This window comes from Lissotriton helveticus, chromosome 12, assembly GCF_964261635.1.
Source record: "Lissotriton helveticus chromosome 12, aLisHel1.1, whole genome shotgun sequence".
Lineage (NCBI taxonomy): Eukaryota > Metazoa > Chordata > Amphibia > Caudata > Salamandridae > Lissotriton > Lissotriton helveticus.
In genome coordinates this window covers 237775774-237797195 of record NC_136073.1, presented here as the reverse complement: position 1 = coordinate 237797195, position 21422 = coordinate 237775774, and the positions used below count along the sequence as shown (strand labels likewise).

At 46.3% G+C, this 21422-nt stretch overlaps 1 protein-coding gene across 1 annotated transcript in view; it reads right to left on the bottom strand.

The window, feature by feature from the left end:
- Nucleotides 1-6899: 6899 nt before the first annotated feature.
- The window catches only part of ACSF3 (acyl-CoA synthetase family member 3), a 407017-nt gene continuing 392494 nt past the window's right edge, over nucleotides 6900-21422 (bottom strand). The window contains exon 10 of the mRNA XM_078671571.1: nucleotides 6900-7170. Coding sequence (XP_078527697.1) covers nucleotides 7047-7170 — 124 coding nt within the window. The 3' untranslated portion in view covers nucleotides 6900-7046. The remainder of the gene's footprint in view (nucleotides 7171-21422) is intronic.

Genomic DNA, 21422 nt, shown 5'->3' with positions numbered 1-21422 from the left:
CCCGACTTTCTGAGATGTGCCGCCACCACCGCCATCACCTTGGTGAAGACTCGAGGCGCAGTAGTAATTCCAAAAGGAAGGACTGCAAACTGATAGTGCTGTGATCGCACCGTAAAACGGAGATACCTTCTGTGCGACTTCAGGATTGGGATGTGGAAATACGCATCCTGCAAGTCGAGCGACACCATCCAGTCTTCTTCCAGCAGCGCTTGAAGAACCTGTGCAAGGGTGAGCATCTTGAATTTCTCTTGTTTCAGATAGAGATTCAAGATCCTGAGATCCAGGATTGGACGAAATCTGCCATCCTTCTTGGGCATCAGTAAATACCAGGAGTAGCATCCCTGACCCCTTTCCTGCTCTGGGACCACCTCTATCGCACCCTTTCTTAACAAAGTCTGTACTTCCTCCCGTAGAAGCAACAGATGTTCCTCCGTGCAATAACCTGGACAAGGAGGGTAATTGGGAGGAAATTCCCGAAAGGGAAGGGCATACCCATTTTCTACGAGATTGAGAACCCAAAGATCAGATGTAACCCATTCCCAATCCCGTAGAAAGTAGGTAAGCCGACCCCCCACTGGACCCACATGATCCTGAACGGCAGATCTAGGGCTGCTTTTCTGTGGCTGGGGGGTTGGAGGAGGTGGAGGAGGAAGAGGTTTGACGCCCTCGAAGACGACCCCTTTGCTTCCCCCTGTATGACCTGTACAAGGTGTTCTGTTGCTGCTGCTGTTGCTGCTGCTGACCTTGTCTAAAGTTCCGAAAGGAAGAGCGTCCAAATCCTCTGAACTTCCTGGCCGATGCACCTCTAATTTGGAGACCCAAAGACCTGGCAGTAGCTCTGCTGTCTTTAAACCTTTCGAGGGCTGTATCTGCCTTCTTGCCAAAAAGTCCTTCTCCATCAAAAGGCAGATCCAAAAGCGCTGCCTGACATCAGCAGATAAGTCCGAGGACTTTCGCCAAGCCGATCTTCGCGTAGCAACTGCAGTACCCATAATCCGCAGCCACAGAATCAGCCGTGTCAAGACCGCTCTGAATTACTTGGCGTGCCGCTGCTTCGGTGTCAGACAACACCTCCTCGAAATCACTCCTGTTCTCCTCAGGGATCTTAGGAGCCAAAGCACGCATTGAGTCCATTAGTGCGTGCACATACCTCCCCATGAGACAAGTGGCATTTGTAGACTTCAAAGCCATATTTGCAGATGAGAAAGTGTTCTTGGCCACCTGATCTTGCTTTTTAGCCTCCTTGTCCCCAGGAACTTGGGGAAATGCACTTATCGACTTCTTAGAGCACGCAGCCTGAATCACCAGGCTCACTGGAGAAGGGTGAGATGTCAAAAATGCAGGGTCCTCTGGAGCTACCCTATACCTTCTAGCCACACTCTTGGATACAGCAGGAGCAGAGAGTGGCTTATTCCACACCTCCATAATGGGCTCAGTTAATGCCTCATTAAATGGAAGTAAAGGCTCCACAGCCGAACTCGGTGAGTGAAGTACTTCTGTTAGAAGGTTTGACTTAAATTCAACCGTTGGTAATGTTAAATTTAAAAGTCCCGCAGCCTTTCTCATCACCACATGATATGGCTGGACATCCTTTGAAGGCGCATCATGCCCTGAGGGCAATTCCCACTCCGGGGAAAAATCCAGGCCACTGGCATCAGCCAGCTCTTCAAAACAATCTTCACCCAGCTCACCTTCCTCTAAGTCAGGGCGAGTCGGCATAACTTTGTTCCTCCAAGAGGCGTTGTGCTTCTCTCCTGGACCTCTCCTTTACACGCCTCGGCACCGGATCCACAAACGACTCCGACGGAGTCGGAACCGACATCGGTACCGACTTCTATGGCCCAGTTGTATGCTCCTGATGTCTACTTGGAGCAGGTGACGTCGGCATCGAAGTCGTCGACTTCGGACGAGCCGGTGACGACCTCGGCAGAGCCGGGAACTGCCACGGCATCGTTGGGGCTGGCATAAACGGCATGAACGGAGCCGGGGCATAAGAATGTGGAACACCCAAATTAAATGCCGAAGGTGCACCAGAGGGGTACCACGCCCTTGAAAACACACCATACATAGCGTTCAAGAACGCTGAAGGGTCTTGGCCCAGCGCTGGAAAAGGTGGTTGAACACCCTCAGGCTGTCCTCGAGGTGGGATCGAATCCGGCTCAACCATATGCGCAGATTCATCATCTTCCACAGGGACTACTTCTTCCTCCTCTCGAGCCGGAGACGGCGCCGGAGATGGATTGGACTCCGGAGCCGGAGAGGGTACCTGCGACCTCGAAGGCGAAGCCTCACCTTCCTGATCCGGAGTCTCCTGCGGCGGGACCCCCTTCGATCGAACCTTCCTGGGCGACCTCGACCTCAAGTTCGACTTCTCACCCGAGTGACGTCGAGATTCATGCCTCCTCTTCCTGTGCTTCTTCCTTGATCTTGAAGCATGGTCCGAAGAAGACTTCGAGATCGGGACCTTGACTTCGACCTCGACTTCGTCCTTCTTGACCGGGATCTTGAAGTCTTCTTACCCTTGTCGGGCTTAAGTCTTGCCACAAGTAGTTTGGTTTCCCTCTCCCGCAGGGCCTTCGGATTCATCTTACGACATGAAGTACATCCATCCACGTCGTGATCGGAGCTTAAGCACGAAATACAGTCCTCATGCGGATCCGTGATGGACATCATTTTCCCGCACTCCCTGCAGGGCTTGAAACCGGTCTTCTTCGACATCGTCACGAAACAAAGAAGCAGGAAACACAGAAAAACAAAACAAAGTCACCAGTATAGCTACTGAGATTCCCGAAACCGTTAGCGTCGACAATGCGGAAAAAAGGGAACTGATGTCATCACGCCGGCGTGGGCCTATTATGGGCGTCGGTGACATCAGCGGAGTCGCGAGCGATACCGTGCCTCTATGACGTCCAAGTCCACGTCGGCGCGAAGCTACGAAAAGAATTTCCGAATGTTGCTGACGCAAGGGGGGATATTCACAAGGTGAGGAATCCACACGGCAGATGTATCTATCAGAATTCAACAATAGGCAATCAAGAATGCTTGTCTGATGTTGACAGCCGGGGATTTCCGATAGGTTATGACATCATCCACCAGATGGCCCCTATAGGCTGTTAGACGAGTCGGCCATTTTCCTTGGAATGGCCAAAGAGGGGGACTTTCAGACATTTGTGCGATCATGGGGGCATAGCTTCACAATTTCTGAGCAAAATGATGCGGTCTGAGGACGGATATTAAAAAACACTCAGAAAGCAACAGATTCTGGGCACTCTTTGGCCACTTTTATTTATACAATAGTTAAGTATTTACATTTCTTTTGTAGCCAGCCCTTAACCAGTCAAAAACTAAAGACATTTCTATCATTAAATACTTTGCTTCAATTTACAGTTATATATTATAAAATCAGTTTGTGAGAACAGTTCGCGTGTTGATGCAGGCGAGTGATGTGCAGGCCAGAGGACCAATCGGCGCTGTCCTCTGGGTACCAACCCATCCATTTGTTGCCTTTGGCACGAGCGCCCCGCTGTCTCCACTGTGCTCCGTCCAGGGCAGCCATCTGTTCTCGTCAGCAGGGAGGGGAACCACAACAGTGTACACAAAAATTCAACCTGTTTTTGTTAAACACGTGAAAAGCCTGGAGCAAGGAGCCTGGGGGGCAACAGGGTAGCTGTCAAGCGCCATCCTACAGGGAGTGGGCAGGCAGAGCGAGGAAGGTAACATCAGATCGAGTGTACCGTAATAGGACCAGAGGGCATAAGCTGGCATGGGGAGGCAGAGATGGGAGGGCAGGATGCAATAGTCAGGGAGAGAGCTGCTTATGGAAAGCGAGGTTACACCGAAGGCTTGCCTCAAAGGTTAGAATCTAAAAATAAAATAAAGATATACATTTGTGTGAGACCTCTGATTTAGAAGGGGAGGGGGCAGAAGGCGCCCGGTATTCTCCCCCCTTTGAAATGTTCAATGAAAGGCTTGCTTGGGGGGGGGGGGTCTCGGGAAGGCCAGGACACTGACGCCAGTTTCGGCATAAATATATTTTTAAGGAACATCCGTAATGCGATGTGGCACTGGGACAATATACACTAGTACAGCCTGGAATGGGGAAACAGGCCTCACCGGGGTCGCGTGGGATGCCGGAGACGCGAAAGGAATCATGGGACGGCGGGTTCAACCAGCCTCTGAGGCAGCTCTACGCGCAGCTTCTAACATAGGTTGGGGATAGTGTTATTGGACAAGCCTGCGACGTGGCACTGGCTCAGCATATTCTCTCCATTAGGGAGAAACCCACAATCAGGGTTCTGTGATGATGCCGGCTCTGCGCAGTTAACCCTGAAAACACCTGCAACCCTTCTTTCACCTGCCTGTGGTGACACAGCAATCCTCGTCTGTGCACGCGCACAGCACCAACACGACAATAAATACAATAAATAACCGTGTAAAAACAGAGGCGCTGCTCAAGTTGTTTCAGTACATGCACATGCGCTAATATAACATGACGTGGCAGAGTTTACCTGTAAGTAAAAAAAAAAAAAAAGCATAGCTTTGGAATTTGTAAGTAAAGGTTTTTAAAAACAAACGTTTTCAAAAATGCGCAAACAACCCCAACCACGACCCCAACCACAGCTGACTTGCATCATTATATAATACAAGGAACGGAAAGTGCGGTGTCCAACGTAGGTTCAGGAGGCCTGGACTCAGGGACTATTTACTTACAATGAAATTCAGTGGTTTAATTTATATTTAAATAGTTAACGGTATCCAAAATTGGTCTGGACACAGCCATTGTATTAAAGATCATGGTAGAGTCTAGGTAGGTCATTTAGAGGTTGATGGACCCACCATAAAGTGGTGCCACTGCCCCCCATCCCCGAAGGGCTCCATAGGGATGGATCCGCACAGGGCAGTGACACAGGCCCTGGCAGCCACTGTGGCGCGGGGGCTCCAAACCCTTCTGGAAGGCCCCATTCTCTCTAGTGCCAATAAATATCTGTGAGATATTAAAAATCTAGGGCTCCCTCACCATATTCTGGAGGGGAGCACATCATTTACCATTGCTCCACTGGTACGTGCACAGCACTTCATTCTCCCACCCCCACCAGAACCAAATGCAGAGTCCCCCATAGTGCTAGCTCTTTCCCTTCATCACTGTCCCTGCCTGCACAGTAGCCAACCTGGCATACATTCAGAAGGAGTCCGCAGAGGGTCCCTGGACCCCCATGTTCCCTCCAGGAAGCTGAAATGTTGGGAGTACAGCAGGTTTTTTTAATCTCCTGGTTTCTGCAGATTCTCAGCACTGCCCAAGGGGCTTCAGCCTGTGCACTCTAGCAATATGGGGCACACAGACCCTCAAAGGGATTCCCTCATTTGCCTGGGCCCCGTGCTCTGTGATTTCACGGCATATCACTTTTTTGAAAAAATTGACTTGCGAGGAGGAAGGCCAAATTAGGTATAACGAATGCCAATCCAAGTCCCCAGTAGTGCAGAGGGTCTTAGAAAGTGTACATTCTATAATCTGCCCCAGTTATCTGTTTGCAGAAAAAGGAAATGCTTAGGCATGATCAGTTCCAAAACCGGAGTGGCCTGTTGGGTAAGTGTTTGATGATTTTGTTTCTAAAGTATTGTGGGCTTGAACCAACCCCATGAGACTCTGTATATCAAGCATAACACCTTGAATTTGGGAATCCCCACAGACAGGAGAGGCCTGGATATATGTGGTCCCAAAATAACAGTGAACCACGTTAAGACTAACACCGGCCCAAATATAAGGTTCCCAGATTACTCTATGCAACCAAGAAAGCAGTGTTCAAGTTCAGAGTTTTTTGTTAAGCAACATGGTGCATTCTTGAAGTGGTAGATCCGGTTGACTGTTCTTAATCCAATGGAAAGAACAGATATTACAATAATGCTCTGTAAAAGAAACGCCCAGGACTGGAGTATTGTGTACTTGGTGACAATGAGCCAACTGATAACCATACCCAAATGCCATAATTGAAGGACATGCCTGGGTTGTACTTGTAATGTCGAGGCTGAAGCCAGACTACCCTATATCGCCCACAACCACTGGGCAAAAAAACATAACCTAATTTGTACACAGAATGTGTTTAACAATTAGGAGGCCCTAATCAGGCCGTGGCGTGTTCCTATTTCAGAGCTCAGCTCAGCTGGCGTTCACAGCCCAGCTCTGCTGCTTGATGTGGGCACATCCGTTGTCTTTTAATCTCCCATGTGTACTTCAAATAGTTCAATGAAGAAGTATGGCTAACAGTTAAAGTCCTCGCCATGTTAGCCTTGGATTTCTAGAAGCTCACTCAAAACAAGGCAAGCTCTGTGGTATTGTAGCATTTCCTAAATCAACATAGAGGAACCTATCCTCCCTGATGACAACACCCGGGAGTAAAACGTCTGCGATGAGCAGGCAGTGATGGGACTTCTATCTCTGGTGGAAGCCAGTTGGCCTTTTCCTCTGCAACTAGATTAGTGTCGGGGATCGGTGAACACCTATAAGCTTAACTGACCATTTCACTGACATTAACCGTGACCTCATCTTGGCACTAGAACCCAAGTCAAATATGGACGGCATTAGAATAGTAAATCTGCTAAATTGAAGAAATGGCAAGGTAATGGATAGTGTTAACTCAAGGTAATGGAAGTCAAGGTGGGGACATTCCCCACTCCTGGTCAGTACTGAGTCCTCCTTGCTCTGTAAGGTCCCTTCTCCTCCTCAATGTCTGTTTCCTACAGATAACTTAAGCTTGAGATTGTGTACAGTAACACATTTTGGTAACTCTACTACAACATGCTGTTGGGTTGATCCCAGCGGTCTAAACTGATCATACAATCACCTACTTATTAAACCATTACTGATTTTGGCTGAATCACAGGTACCCACACACCGAATAGCTCCTTTGCTACTCGTCTGCCTGGCAAATTTGCTCCTGACCATTTGTTCCATCATTGAACTGTGCATTCTTGGCCACCTATTCGCGTATATTGGCTGAAGACCACAGCGTGCTTCCTTCTGAAAAAGGCACATCACACCCCCTTGATGCTCAGCTGTGGGAGGGGAAAAAGTGCTTGAGAAGTTCCTTCTTGTTGATTTTTCCCATCGGATTCCTTGGGATCTCTTCCACCAGGATAAGTTCTGCCGGGATGGTGTACGGCGCCATGAACTCCCTGAAAGACAGCATGAAACGGACATTGTCATACCAAGGGCACGCTTCCATGATGGCCCATGACCATCTGAAGACACATCCTTCCTTATTCAATGTCTCAACACGTTGGAGGGCTGGATTTTGATAAATAGAGAAATAGGTTAATTGTTCAGTGGCATCTAGTGTTGTGAGCAATGCTTGGGAAACAAATGGATACAGAAATCTGACACTCTGGTCCAAGGGGAGTTATTGTGTGCATGTGGAATGTACAGATAACTGTACTCAGAGAAACAGACACATTCCACAAATGTCAGACAAATAAAGATGCATACAAAATGCAGTAATGCACAGACACACATTCCCTGATGCCTAGTTACCAGTATGCACTTGTTTACAGAGGTTATTTGTCACAATGTCTGTCTGGGAATATCACATGTATATTATGGTTAATGATACCTTTTATTGGTTTTCAGTAAAAAGTAGAAACATGCATTGGTAATAATGCCAATAGGTCTGGCTTTAAAGGAAAGTTGTATGGCAATGTGAAGCATTACAAGTAAATAGCATGGGAATTAATGTGAGTTATTGTGTGATCAAAGGACTGTAGAGTAATATTGGCGTAGATTAAAACGTCAGGTGACAGTTGCACACTCTCAAGCCAGATCTAATAATCCATGTAAGTTATTGACTGTCCCTCCTCCTATCTGTGCTGCTGCCAGAGAAAGACAAACACCATAAATTATCTAGTTATCGAATACACCATTACAGAATTCCAAAGTCATGCGGGTGCCACTGAAAGTTCAAGCTCAGACAGCTGAATATATAAACAAATTGATCACTGCTGTGTGCGGGCAAACACTTATTTTGCGGAAGCACACACAGCTAGATTCATGAAAGAAAAATCGGCTCGCAAAGGGCCAGATTCTCAGAATCTGGCCCTTTGCGAGCGCAATTTTTGCATTTGAGATTCATCACCCCAAATGCAAAAATCGCTAATTGCGAAATCGCATATTTGCGAGGAATTGCATTTAAGGAATCTCTATTTGAGATTCCTTAAATGCAATTCATTAACCATTTTCTATTATCGAATTCGCTATTCCTGGACGCTATTTACCACGAAGTCAGACTTCGTGGTAAATAGCGAAAACTCAGAAAAATGCACTTTAGTGCATTTTTCTGAGTGGTATGTTACACACACACATGTCCTTTGGACATGTGTGTGCACAACATCTGGCTACATTTGCTTTTCAGGGGTGCTACAGGGTGTCCTTTGGACACCCCTGGCACCCTTGAAATCGCATCCTTATTTGCGATTAGCAAATTGATAATCGCAAATAAGGAATAACTCCCCATTCATTCCTATGGGCCTTTAGGAATGAATGGGGCCTTTAGGCCCATAGGAATTAATGGGGAGTTATTCCTTATTTGCGATTAGCAATTTGCTAATCGCAAATAAGGAAGATGTAGGAGTCGCAATATTTTTTGCAATTCCTACATGAATCCCGTTTTGCAGGTCCTTAATAGCGATTCCTTATGAATCGCTATTACAGACTCGCAATACGGGACTTTGATGAATCTAGCTGTTAATCTCTGCTCAATCAAAACTTGTAATCCTGGCTCCCAACATGTTGGTAGAGCCAAATCCCTCTCTAGTGATGCTCACATAATTGTCTGGGGGACAGCCGCGCTGTCAAGCTAGACCATAAAAAAGAAGAGTGACAAAAATAGAAGAGTAATGAATAAGAGGGCAAAAAAGTAGAATTTAAAAAAAACTTTTTTTTTTAAGTTGTGAAAACTGTGAGAGTTTGTGATATAGATAGAGAAACGTTCATCAATGGACTGGTGTGCAGGGGTAAGAGTAAGGTCTGCAGGATGATGTAAGGTAGTGAGAGTGGGGTAGGAGTAAGGGTTAATGCTAAGATACTATTTACGGATGGGGTAGGCGATTGGGGTTGGGCATGGACCAGAGTAAAGGATGGTGAAAGGGAGGGTGTTATGGTGAAGGTTGGAACAAGGTTTAGTGATATAGGGCCAGATGTACAACCAGTTTTTGCAAGCACAAACGGGCCATGTACAAACACTATTTATAAAAAACTGCGACTCGCAAAATAGTGTTTTGCGACTCGCTATTAGGAAGGGACATTCCCTTCCTAATAGCGACTCTCTAGCCATGTATGAATGTTTCCTGACTGCAATTGCGGTTGCAAAATTTTCGCAATTTACCACCCTCTTCAAGAACGGTAATGGAGTCACAAATGGAAAGGGTCCCCAGGAGACCCGTTCCCCTTTGATACTGGCTCTAAAAATATTTGTTAATGGCAGGCAGTGTTCACAGGGACCACTACATGCCCTTAAAAAATTAAACAAAAATGTTTTTTTTTTTTTTAATGCATCCCGTTTTCCTTTAAGGGAAACCGGGCTGTATTTTTAAAAATAAACTGCTTTATCGACAAGCAGTCCCAGACAGGGGGGTCTGCTGAGCCTAGCAGGCCATCATCCCTGGGAGGGCCAGCCATTCCCAATGGGGTCAGAATTTGCGAGTGAATCATTAATATTCATGAGCCTCACATTTTGTAACCACATTGGGAATTGCAATCAGTGTCTCTGACACTGTTGTACTTTCCAAATTGTGAGTCGCAATTTGTGACTCTGAATTGAGCGCAAATTGCGAGTCACAATTTGGAATGGTCGTACATCTGGCCCATAACATGGGTATGGGTTGGGAAATGGCTGGGTTATGTCAGAGGTAAAGGAGCTGTGTTAGGGATTAGGGTTAGAGTAACTGAAAGTGTCCTTGGTGTAAGAAGAAGGTGCCAGTGAAGCGTGGCACATGAGGTGATACAGGGTACAGTCCCTTAAAATAGCAGAGCTAATATGGTGATGGGGAAAAAGGTTAGGATTTGGGTTAAGGAGGGATTAATAAGCAATAGGGTAAAGTTTATTGTATATCAATGGCAATTCGCAAAGAAAAGTGGTAAAAATGTGACTGTTTTACATCTACATTTTGGTAATTTCCACAGACTTCCAAGTTAGGGACGCCCTTTTTACAGTGGTGTCACTATGGCTTTTGACGCCTGGGGCGATACCTCAGCTTGCTGCTGCCCACTGCCGGTAAGAGCGGGGGCATTGCCTTTAGTGATGCTAAACCCCGACAAGGGAGAATAAAGAAAAGAATAAACCAAAACTTACCTTGCCCTCTTGGCTCGCCACTTCCCTCAAAAACGTGACGCCCAAGATGGTCCGCCCCCCCCCTCTTTACAGAGCTCAGTTACCAGTTGGGTCTTGTTTGTGCTACGTAAAACTGAGATATAAATACATATAAGGTAAGGGGGTAGGTATGGGATGATATAGATGCTAGAGTAGGATGTAAAGGGGAAGGCTTTGAGGGTCACATGGGGACTCCATATGCAGAGGCCATTATGACTAGAGCAGCCAGGAAGCAATAGTCAAGGAATGCTTGCATAGAAGGTCAGTGGTCCAGTGCAGATGCCGAGAGAGGCACGAACAGCCCGTGGGCTCTGACCTGAAGTGAGAGATCGATCCAGCATGGTCCGGGTGATGAAGGTAGCGAGGATAACAGGATGTTGGTGAAGGAGGTGTGGCAAAGATGAGCAGGATGATGTGGGACGGACAGGACACAGGGTGAGGACAAATTGTGTGAAGAACAGGAAAAATACAGGACTAGTAGGCAAAGAAAATGATTACAAAGGTGACATGGAGGAAAATTAAATTAAGGCAGAGGCAGGTGTGTGCCATAACGGGATGGATGCAAGAATGTGCAGCGATTGGAGATGGCTGTGGTTGAAGACTGACATGGCCAGGATCAGAAGGAGAAGAGTTAGTGGACCTGCCAGCAACCGGGACATCATTGTAGGTGGTTTACGCAGAAGCATCCTTGTGAACCATGGTATGCCTCTCTTGCCAGCCACCATGCAGCATAATCAAGTCAGCCCGAGTGGCATCTTCAATAACTGCTGGAGATGGTGCGAGAGGGAGCTGATCAGGAAGTAAACCAGACACTTTAGGTAGGGGATTGGGAGTAGAGAGGACGTCAATGAGGGGAAAATGCCAAGACAGTAGCTTCCAACCCCTCAGCCAAAGTCACCATTTGCTTTACGCTTCTTTGTCCATCAGTCTGGTTCGCCCGTCGGTGGAGCCCTTAGAAAGCAGACCGAATGTCTGCTATGAGGACGTCTGAGGAGTCGGTTGGACAGCTCAATGCACACATTCAGTTTACATATTGCCCCCATCCACCTTTGAAAGCATGCACTAGGGAGTTTATTCTGTCCTTGTAGGTGCATCAACACCTTTGGGTCAAAGAGCTGTACTGAGCAGGGGTCTCCAACCTTTTGTGTAGTCAGAGCTACTTCTGGCCAGTGAAAATCGTCGTGAGCTACTGAACCCGAAGCAACTCGCGCATTTTTCTGAGAGACCCCCCCTCGCCCAGTTTCATTGACTTTAAGCCTAATTTCATCAGAGCCCATACTGCGGTTTGAACCAAATACCCAAGACAGGACTGACTTAAGAGTTCCCTAGAAAACCAAAAGGAATGACTTTGGATTTGTGACGCTTCAAGACATTTCAATTAATAGGTCCAAAATTAAGGTCCAAAATTAAGACCTTTCAGTAATAGTAGTCATTGAAATAATCACTGTAATGCAGCTGCATAATTTGGTCCAACAGTGCCACATAATACCAGTGGCCCTGAACAATGACTTAACAGTCATGCCCCCTCAATCCCATGCCCCCCATACCACTCTACTACCCCCCTGCTGCATCATGAACTTGGCCTTGACTACTGGACACAGATAACTGCAGAGTTGTAAGAGGCAGTGGTACCCAAGGGCTTGTGGAAAGTGAGCAATCAGACAGCAGCACGAAAATCCTACTGCTGATCCTGGCTGCACCTATTTTTACCTGCCTGCCAAGTAACGGTAACCTATACACATGTGCCTTTCAACGTTTTATTGCTTTTATTGTATTGCCTGTATTATCATTGTTGTGTCTGTGACTGCTGTTGTCTGTCTTCCCCCGCTGCCTGTACGTGGTCCGTGCCCCTTTTTCTTCCCTCTGTTCCCCTCGCTGTCCCCGTGCTCTCTCTGCCCGGTCTTTCCTTCTGTACCCCTTGCTGCCTCGTGTCTCTGCCCCGTTTTCCCTTCTGTTCCCCTCGCTGCACCCATATTTCTGTATTCTGTATTTTGCCTCTGTGCCATTCGTTTTTTGTGCCCGTCTGCCCTCTGTGCCACTCATTTTTCCCTTGTGTTTGTGCCCCTTTTGGCTTCTGTTCCACTCGTTTTCCCTCATTTTTGTGTGCCTTTCTGCCCTCTGTTCCACTCGTTTTTTGTGCCTTTCTGCCCTCTGTTCCACTTGTTTTTGCTTCGTTTTTTGTGCCCTTCTGGCCTCTGTTCCACTCGTTTTTTGTGCCCTTCTGCCCTCTGTTGCACTCGTTTTTTGTGCCTTTCTGCCATCTGTTCCACTCGTTTTTTTGTGCCTTTCTGCCCTCTGTTCCACTCGTTGTTTGTGCCTTTCTGCCCTCTGTTCTACTCTTTTTTGCTTTGTTTTTTGTGCCCTTCTGCCCTCTGTTCCACTAGTTTTCCCCTTGTTTTTGTGCCCTTCTGCCCTCTGTTCCACTCGTTTTTGCTTCTTTTTGTGCCCTTTTGCCCTCTGTTCCACTCGTTTTTTGTGGCTTTCTGTCCTGTTCCACTCGTTTTTGCTTTGTGTTTTGTGCTCTTCTGCCCTCTGTTCCACTCGTTTTTTGTGCCTTTCTGCCCTCTGTTCCACTCGCTTTTTGTGCCTTTCTGCCCTCTGTTCCACTCGTTTTTGCTTCATTTTTGTGCTCTTCTGCCCTCTGTTCCACTCTCTTTTTGTGCCTTTCTGCCCTCTGTTCCAATAGTTTTTGCTTCGTTTTTTGTGCCCTTCTGCCCTCTGTTCCACTCGTTTTTTGTGCCCTTCTGCCCTCTGTTCCACTCGTTTTTTGTGCCTTTCTGCCCTCTGTTCCACTTGCTTTTTGTGCACATTCATAAAAAAAAAAACTGAATCCAACGTCACTAAACTATCTATCTGCTTACCTGCAGTGGAAGGCACATCTCCAGGCTGCTTCTGGCGGTGGAAGTCACGTATCCTACTGCTCCGCGCTGGCACCCGTCGCACAATGGCAGACAGTGCGATGGCAGCGCATTTTCAGTAGACGAAGACTTCACAAGAGTCAGACTCTCACGAGAGGAGTCTGCAGCTCCAGGAGAGGAGCGTCATCCTCTTCGCCCGCCCCCACCCCAGCTTAGCTCCAATCCGAGCGCTGGTTTGGGTGAGGGCGGGCAAATGGAGCCGAAAAGGCTGAAGGGCTACACGAGCTACTCCCGGGGTCTCTGCGAGCTACCGGTAGCTCGCGATCGACCGGTTGGAGACCCCGGTACTGAAGTCTGCCTTAAAGGCAAACACCGCTGCCAGGTCAAGCAATGCCTTCCAAGCACAAGAACTCACATGCGCATAGACTTTTCAATCTGGTACCCAAAGCTACTCATTCATCCACTCACCGTGCCAAAAGTGCATGCCCGAACACCTAAAAACCAGATAGCCCCCCCCACAATGTCATGGTCCTCACACAAGAACCTTGTAAGCTCCAGCTCACGAATGCCATAGTGCAGGCCTCGATCACACAAAACGCCCAAGGAACAGCACTATCTTCAATAGTATAAACTTACCTTTGACACACACAGGACAGGTACAGCAGGCAAACACAGTGAAAGCTTAATTCTGACATACAGAACATGTAGAGTACAGACAGCAGCGGAGCAAACTTCCTTAACATATATAGAAGATGCACAGTACAGGCAGCAGCGGTGCACGCTTCTGTGTTATATAATGAACATGCATAGTACAGGCAGCAGCGGTGCACACTTCTGCATGAAATAAAGAAGATGCACAATACAGGCAGCAACGGTGCACGGTTCTGTGTTATATAATGAACATGCATCGTACAGGCAGCAGGGGTGCACGCTTCTATGTTATATAATGAACATGCATAGTACAGGCAGCAGCGGTGCACGCTTCTGTGTTATATAATGAACATGCATAGTACAGGCAGCAGGGGTGCACGCTTCTGTGTTATATAATGAACATGCATAGTACAGGCAGCAGCAGTGCACGCTTCTGTGTTATATAATGAACATGCATAGTACAGGCAGCCGCAGTGCACGCTTCTGTGTTATATAATGAGCATGCATAGTACAGGCAGCAGCGGTGCACGCTTCTGAGTTATATAATGAACATGCATAGTACAGGCAGCCGCGGTGAACGCTACTGTGTTATATAATGACCATGCATAGTACAGGCAGCAGCGGTGCACGCTTCTGTGTTATATAATGAACATGCATAGTACAGGCAGCCGCGGTGAACGCTACTGTGTTATATAATGAACATGCTTAGTACAGGCAGCCGCGGTGAACGCTACTGTGTTATATAATGAACATGCATAGTACAGGCAGCAGCGGTGCACGCTTCTGTGTTATATAATGAACATGCATAGTACAGGCAGCAGCGGTGCACGCTTCTGTATTATATAATGAACATGCATAGTACAGGCAGCAGCGGTGCACGCTTCTGTGTTATAAAATGAACATGTACAGAACAGGAAGCAGCGGTGCACGCTTCTGTGTTATATAATGAACATGCATAGTACAGGCAGCAGCGGTGCACGCTTCTGTATTATATAATGAACATGCATAGTACAGGCAGCAGCGGTGCACGCTTCTGTGTTATAAAATGAACATGTACAGAACAGGAAGCAGCGGTGCACGCTTCTGTGTTATATAATGAACATGCATAGTACAGGCAGCAGCGGTGCACGCTTCTGTATTATATAATGAACATGCATAGTACAGGCAGCAGCGGTGCACGCTTCTGTGTTATAAAATGAACATGTACAGAACAGGAAGCAGCGGTGCACGCTTCTGTGTTATATAATGAACATGCATAGTACAGGCAGCCGCGGTGTAAGTTTCCGTTTTACATACAGAACATTTACAGTACAGGCAGTGCTGGCGCCAGATTCTCTACTAAATTGAGAACAAGCAGTATAGGCAGCTGCGGTGGAAGCTTCCATTTTACATAAGGAACATGTTCAACAGAGGAATTAATGGTGCAAGCTTCTCTGTTAAATTCAGACTACGTGCAGTACAGGCAGCAGCGGTGCACACTTCTATGTTATATAATGAACATGCATAGTATAGGCAGCAGCGGTGCACGCTTCTGCATTAAATAAAGACGAAGAACAGTACAGACAGCAGCGGTGTAAGTTTCCATTTTACATACAGAACATTTACAGTACAGGCAGTGCTGGCGCCAGATTCTCTACTAAATTGAGAACAAGCAGTATAGGCAGGCAGCTGCGGTGCAAGCTTCCATTTTACATAAGGAACATGTTCAACAGAGGAAGCAGTGGTGCAAGCTTCTCTGTTAAATTCAGTCTACGTGCAGTACAGGAATCAGCGGTGCAAGTTGCCCTATTACATACAGAACATGCACAGTAAAGGCAGCGGCTGCAAAAGCTTCCCGATTACATACAGAACATGCAGCCGAGGCACAAGCTTCTTTATTACATACAAAACATGTAAGAAATCGACAGTAGTACAGCTCAGGCAGCAACAGAACACGTTTCTAAGGTGTCACCAGGCTAGAGACTATATGTCCCGAACTGTCCTCCTATAGGAACCACGTGAGTAACATTGTGATCTCCATGAAGTATATCAATATGAAGGTGGCTGAATCAATATTAATTTTTAGGCTGCCAAGGGCTAGACGACTTATTCTTCTGCCCCAATAACTACAATCTTTTATGGAATGACTTTAGCTGGAAGTCTATTAACTAAGAACTGGGAGAATAACTACCCCTCCTAAACAAGATTCTTGGTTCTTCAACCTAAACAAAAAGATGGAGTCAGCAGTATAATTTAGGAATGCGGTGATAAAATCCAATATATGCAATAGATAATCTGCCAATAGGCAGCCAGGGAGAAATGTTCTGGTGACTACAGTTCAACTACCACACCAGTATTTCTTAAATCCAATAGTGAGAAAAAAAGACGAAATGTAGATCGAAGAGTTCTGGTTAGACTATGGCGGTCTGGCCACAAAGGCGTATTGGAGCACTTAAAGTAGTGATCTTCCATGCCTTTGTGAACTGGCATCAAAATATCTAAAATTGGAATATTCAAATACAGTTAGTGCTGTGCACTTTTACTAATAGGGAGTTGTATGTTTTTCGGCAATTCAAAGGGGGATCTAGGAATAAGTAAAAGAGTACTTTTGCAGTACTGCTTCCCATACTTAGAAAGGCTTTTATGAATTGGGCCCATTGGGTCTAAATTATTCCATGCATGAAGGGCACCTTTATCTCAGGGCACCTTCTGCATGATACACAACACTTTTTGTTTTGTTTATAAAGTGAAGTTCTAACCTCACCAGGTGTTGGATCTCATTACAAACAATAATATGGAAGAAAAATCGAAAATAGTAAAAATAAAAGCTTGAGCTGGAGTGTAGTGCATTTTAAGAAAGGGCTAGGTAGTGGTGGTGCTAGATATTTACATAAACGTATACATAGGATTACAAAGATTAACCTAGCAGTGATATAACAATGAATTATATGGTTGTGTTTGACAGAGACCTTGAAAATGAAAACCTGGTATCAAACAATTGAAATGCCTCTACAATCAATCATAAAAGGCTTACATTCAGAAAGTAAAAGGGTCATCAAAACAAACAATACTGTAAAATAAAGTGTCTATATTTAGTGAATAAGTTAGCACAAGGAATTTTAATTATGCCAAATGAGATAAGTGGTTGTCTTTGGGCGGTACATCACGTGTAGCAACAGACATATATATTTGATCCTATCATTTGTGCCATACATGATCTTCAAGTTAGACCTTGATTGCGTACATGGATATGTTCAGAGGATAAAAACTGACCTTGAAGCGTGTTAGATACCACAACAATCTCTTCATTTATGAAGAAGTTCATTTAATGGGTAGCCAATGCAACTGATGCAGTATAGGTCCCAATCTGGCTTGTGTAATGATTCCAGATGCACGGGTATAAAAAGCTGAACCAATCTGGTAGAGTTAATGGTCGATCAGTCCAATCAAACTTTTTAATATTTAAGTCTTGATAAAATCGGTGCACAGATACTCTCTACAGCTGTGTGAGAACGAAGTGTTGCTTCTAAACAGCATCAGTTTGCTTTTTTGTTCTTGGATGTCCAAGAGATCTTTAACTCTATATATGATCTTCAGTAAAAACAGGCAAAAGGACCACCCAAGTGTGGGAAACGAACGGCTAAGAAGTAAATTGTTTTTACTTGCAGGTATCTGTGCCCAATAACAGCCGTTTTTGACTGACTAGGTGCCAGATACATATCAGGCACCCAGGTTTGGATTCCACGACTGCACTCTTAGATGTTGTTAGTCATAGAATCAACACCAGGATCACTACTGCTCACTACCCGCTTCAGCTGTCGTGTATTATCTCCTAACACCTGGAAGAAGGGATCATGCCTGCAAAGATCTCAACACGTGGCCTCCATGAAGACATTTATCATAAACCGGGCCAGAGAAGAACTGTAGGGAACCGCACAGGAGAGCTTCTCAAAGGAAGATCAGAAATTGGCCAATTTCACCTGCCTCGTTCACATACTTAGTAACAAATTAAGATATATCAAGCCTGCTCTCTCCAAACCACATCTGCAATTTGGTTTCCAAGATACCATAACCCACATGCGCTCTATCCTAATATTTCAGTATAGTAAGGCCATCTCCATACTGTTCATGGGGTCAAGTTTAGGTTTAGTTGAAGAATATCCTCTAGTAAAGGAACAACAATAGCAGCTGGGAACTAATAGTCCACACAATTGTAGATAACTGATCTGAGGATGCCTTTGTGGTTTCTTCATTGTGGATTAGACTGGGGAGGTAGTATACACATACAATGTTGGGTTTGATTTGACAGATATCCTCTAGATATGTCTGCAGCTTCTGTGTTCTACGACACTCGCCCACTTTGGTTATAAAAAGGCCTGAGATGGGTCTTTCGCTCACTACTGCTGATGAATATGTCAAGGATATTTAAAGGTCTGGGAGTGAGCATCGATGTATACTCTACAAAGACATAGGGCTTCGGGCTAACGTAGCGTTGAGAAATCAACAAGGAAACACGAGCAGTAGCCCAGGAGCTAAGAGATGTGAGGTGACACACACCACCTTTATTTTAGTTATCTCTTACTATGCAACCAGAGGATAAGTGGAGCCATGTCCTTGTTTGTATTGTATATGATATCCTTGCTACATCACCAGGCTAACGTAATACGAGCAGCAGTAATGTACGGAATTAAAGCATGAAAAATTCTGATGATCTCGGGAGCCAAAGGTATGTATCAAGTCCTGTGCTCTTGAGTTGATAACCAGAAAAGACGATGAGCAGGAATAAGACAGCACTGGGAAGATGTTGACCTCTGAGAATTATTGCACAGCAGGGCTTGCTATTCTTGCTGCTTGGGACTGAAGGTTCCATTTAAAGGCATTGGATGAGATGCATCTTTTGGAGAAACGTTACTTCAGTAATATTCCTCCACATGCCAGTGTGATCCACAAAGGTCAACAGAAGAAAGCTCTTTAACGCCACCAGATGGGGCCATGCAGCTTCAGCTGTGACTCCACACATCGGACATGATGACATCTGAATACTATAGGTGCCAATTGGCATGCAGGCTTTCAGTTCCTGGTACGTTTTCAGCACCCCATTGAGTCATGTGGAGAGCAACTGCAAACATCCATGACACTAACAGTCAAAGACAACAGGGGCTGTATTACAGGGAGCGAGCGCATGAGCCCGCTATGTGCACCGCTGGACACGCTGGTATGAAAGAAGGGGCCCCAGGCGCTTGTATGGCCCCTACTGTAATACAGAGAGTGCTAGCACACATGTAGCACCAGTGGTATCATGAGAGGGCGTTCCCTCATTTGCATGGGGGGTCCCCAAGCAAAAGAGAGAGAGTCACTTTGCCTTTGCACCACATTATGGACATGGGCACAGAGGCAAACATGCCTTCAGGTGGTGGGCAGCACACTTTCAGTGCGCCTCCTAAAGGCAGCCCTCTGCAAGGGAGAAATGAGTTTCTACAGACCCCCCTGACACCCCTTGAAGGCGGATGCAGTCACTCACTGTACCCGCCTGCACGGGGATCTTTAATCCAATACGCAGCGGCTTTGAGGCAGCCACTTTTCCCTACATTGCAGGCAAAAGGAGCGAGAGTCATTCATTTAAAGTCCACCTACCCAATCTCCTGGGCCCGAGGCAGATAGTGCTACTGGGCTGTATCAGGGCCAAGTCCTATAATATACCACTGGTGTTCCATCAATCAATCAATCATGGCATTTATATAGCGCGCTACTCACCCGGAGGGGTCTCAAGGCACTGGGGTGGGGGGGTCTGCTACTGTTCGAAGAGCCAGGTCTTGAGTTGCTTCCTGAACGAAAGGTGGTCCTGGGTCAGGCGGAGGTGGGTAGGGAGGGAGTTCCATGTCTTGGCCGCCAGGTAGGAGAACGATCTTCCTCCGGTGGTGGTTCTTTGGATGCGTGGAACGGTGGCGAGGGCGAGGCTGGCGGATCAGAGCTGACGAGTGGGGGTGTAGAATGACAGGCGGTTGTTGAGGTATCTCGGGCCCAGGTCGTGGAGAGCCTTGTGTGCGTGGGTGAGGAGTCTGAACATGATCCTTTTGCTGACGGGGAGCCAGTGCAGGCTTCTCAGGTGTCCGGAGATGTGGCTGTGTCGGGGGATGTCCATGATGAGTCGTGCGGAGGCGTTCTGGATGCGTTGGGAGTCTTTTCTGTAGTTTGGCTGTGGTTCCGGCGTAGAGGGCGTTCCCGTAGTCCAGTCGGCTGGTGATGAGTGCCTGGGTGACCGTCTTCCTGGTGTCGGTGGGGATATTGTTCCAGTGCCTCAGGTGTGGTTCCACTTCTGTCAGACAGCCAAGATACTTCTTTTATACACTAGACTCTCCAATGGTAGTCAGGAGCAGGGGAGGACGAGGAGGGGAATGAGGCAGACAAGGATTACTCCAAGAGGAACTTAGATTGTATATGACAAGTACTTATATGGTAAATGTACAGCACAAACCTCGTTGAAAGGCAGTGAAGCGCTCTACAGGGTCAAAGGCAATGATAAAGTCAAAGGTCGACTGGAAATGTTGCGTGGTTCTGCTAGTGTCTGTTAATGCATCCTGATGTAGAACTCTTTGAACAGATGTATCTTCAGCTCATCATACACTGGAGCCGGCTTGAGGGCAGTTGTGGGAAAAAGAAATGCAAATTCAATGTCCAATTGGAACTGCAGCTTTACAGAAAACATTTTTATTTACACATAGTAAAGTAGGGACATTTAAATATGGAGCATGCCAAAAAAAGCAGAAGGTCCTCGTGCCACCTCGAGATACAACCCCAATCACAACTGCAGCACTTGTGCATTAATGCACATAGCATAAGGCCCTTCAGCTAAGGTTATCCTACAGGAACAGATTTGGGCAAGTTAAATTATGTGTGACAACCTTAGGAATACATGCACTACATCAGTGTTTACATGTTCTAGCCAATGGGACAAAAGTTCCATAGAGACTACAACGAAGTATCCATCACTGTTTACAAGTTTTAGCCAATGGGGTCAAACTGCCTTAGAGAATGCAACAAAATATCCAGTCTGCTACATCAGAGTTTACAAGTTCTAGCCAACTAGACAAAAGTGCAATAGAGAACACAACAAAGTATCCAGTCTGCTAAATTAGCGTTTACAAGTGCTTGTCAACCATACTAAAGTGCCATAGAGATAGCAACACATTATCTAGTCTACTATTGCGTGTCTGCTATCCCTGGATTCTCAGTGGTACAGGCTGCACATGAAAGCACTAACTGCCATGGCTCCCCATTTGATACAATAGATCCTTCTGCTGGCAGTAACAGTGGCTGTGACTGTGCCTCGAACTGTGTTTTCTCCCACATAATTCCAGAAACCATCTACTTGTCACCTTAGTGAAGCTGAGATAGCAGAGATACATGTCCGTTAAGGCTTGTTTGATGATGTCTGAAAAGATGCAAAGAGGAAAGTCTCTTTCTCAGCATAGACTGAACAGGAGCGGATCCTCCCTTAGAGCGGAGGAGCGCCGCCCCACTTATAAATCCCAACAAAGATGAAAAAATAAAATGGTAATTAATTACCATTTTATTTTTC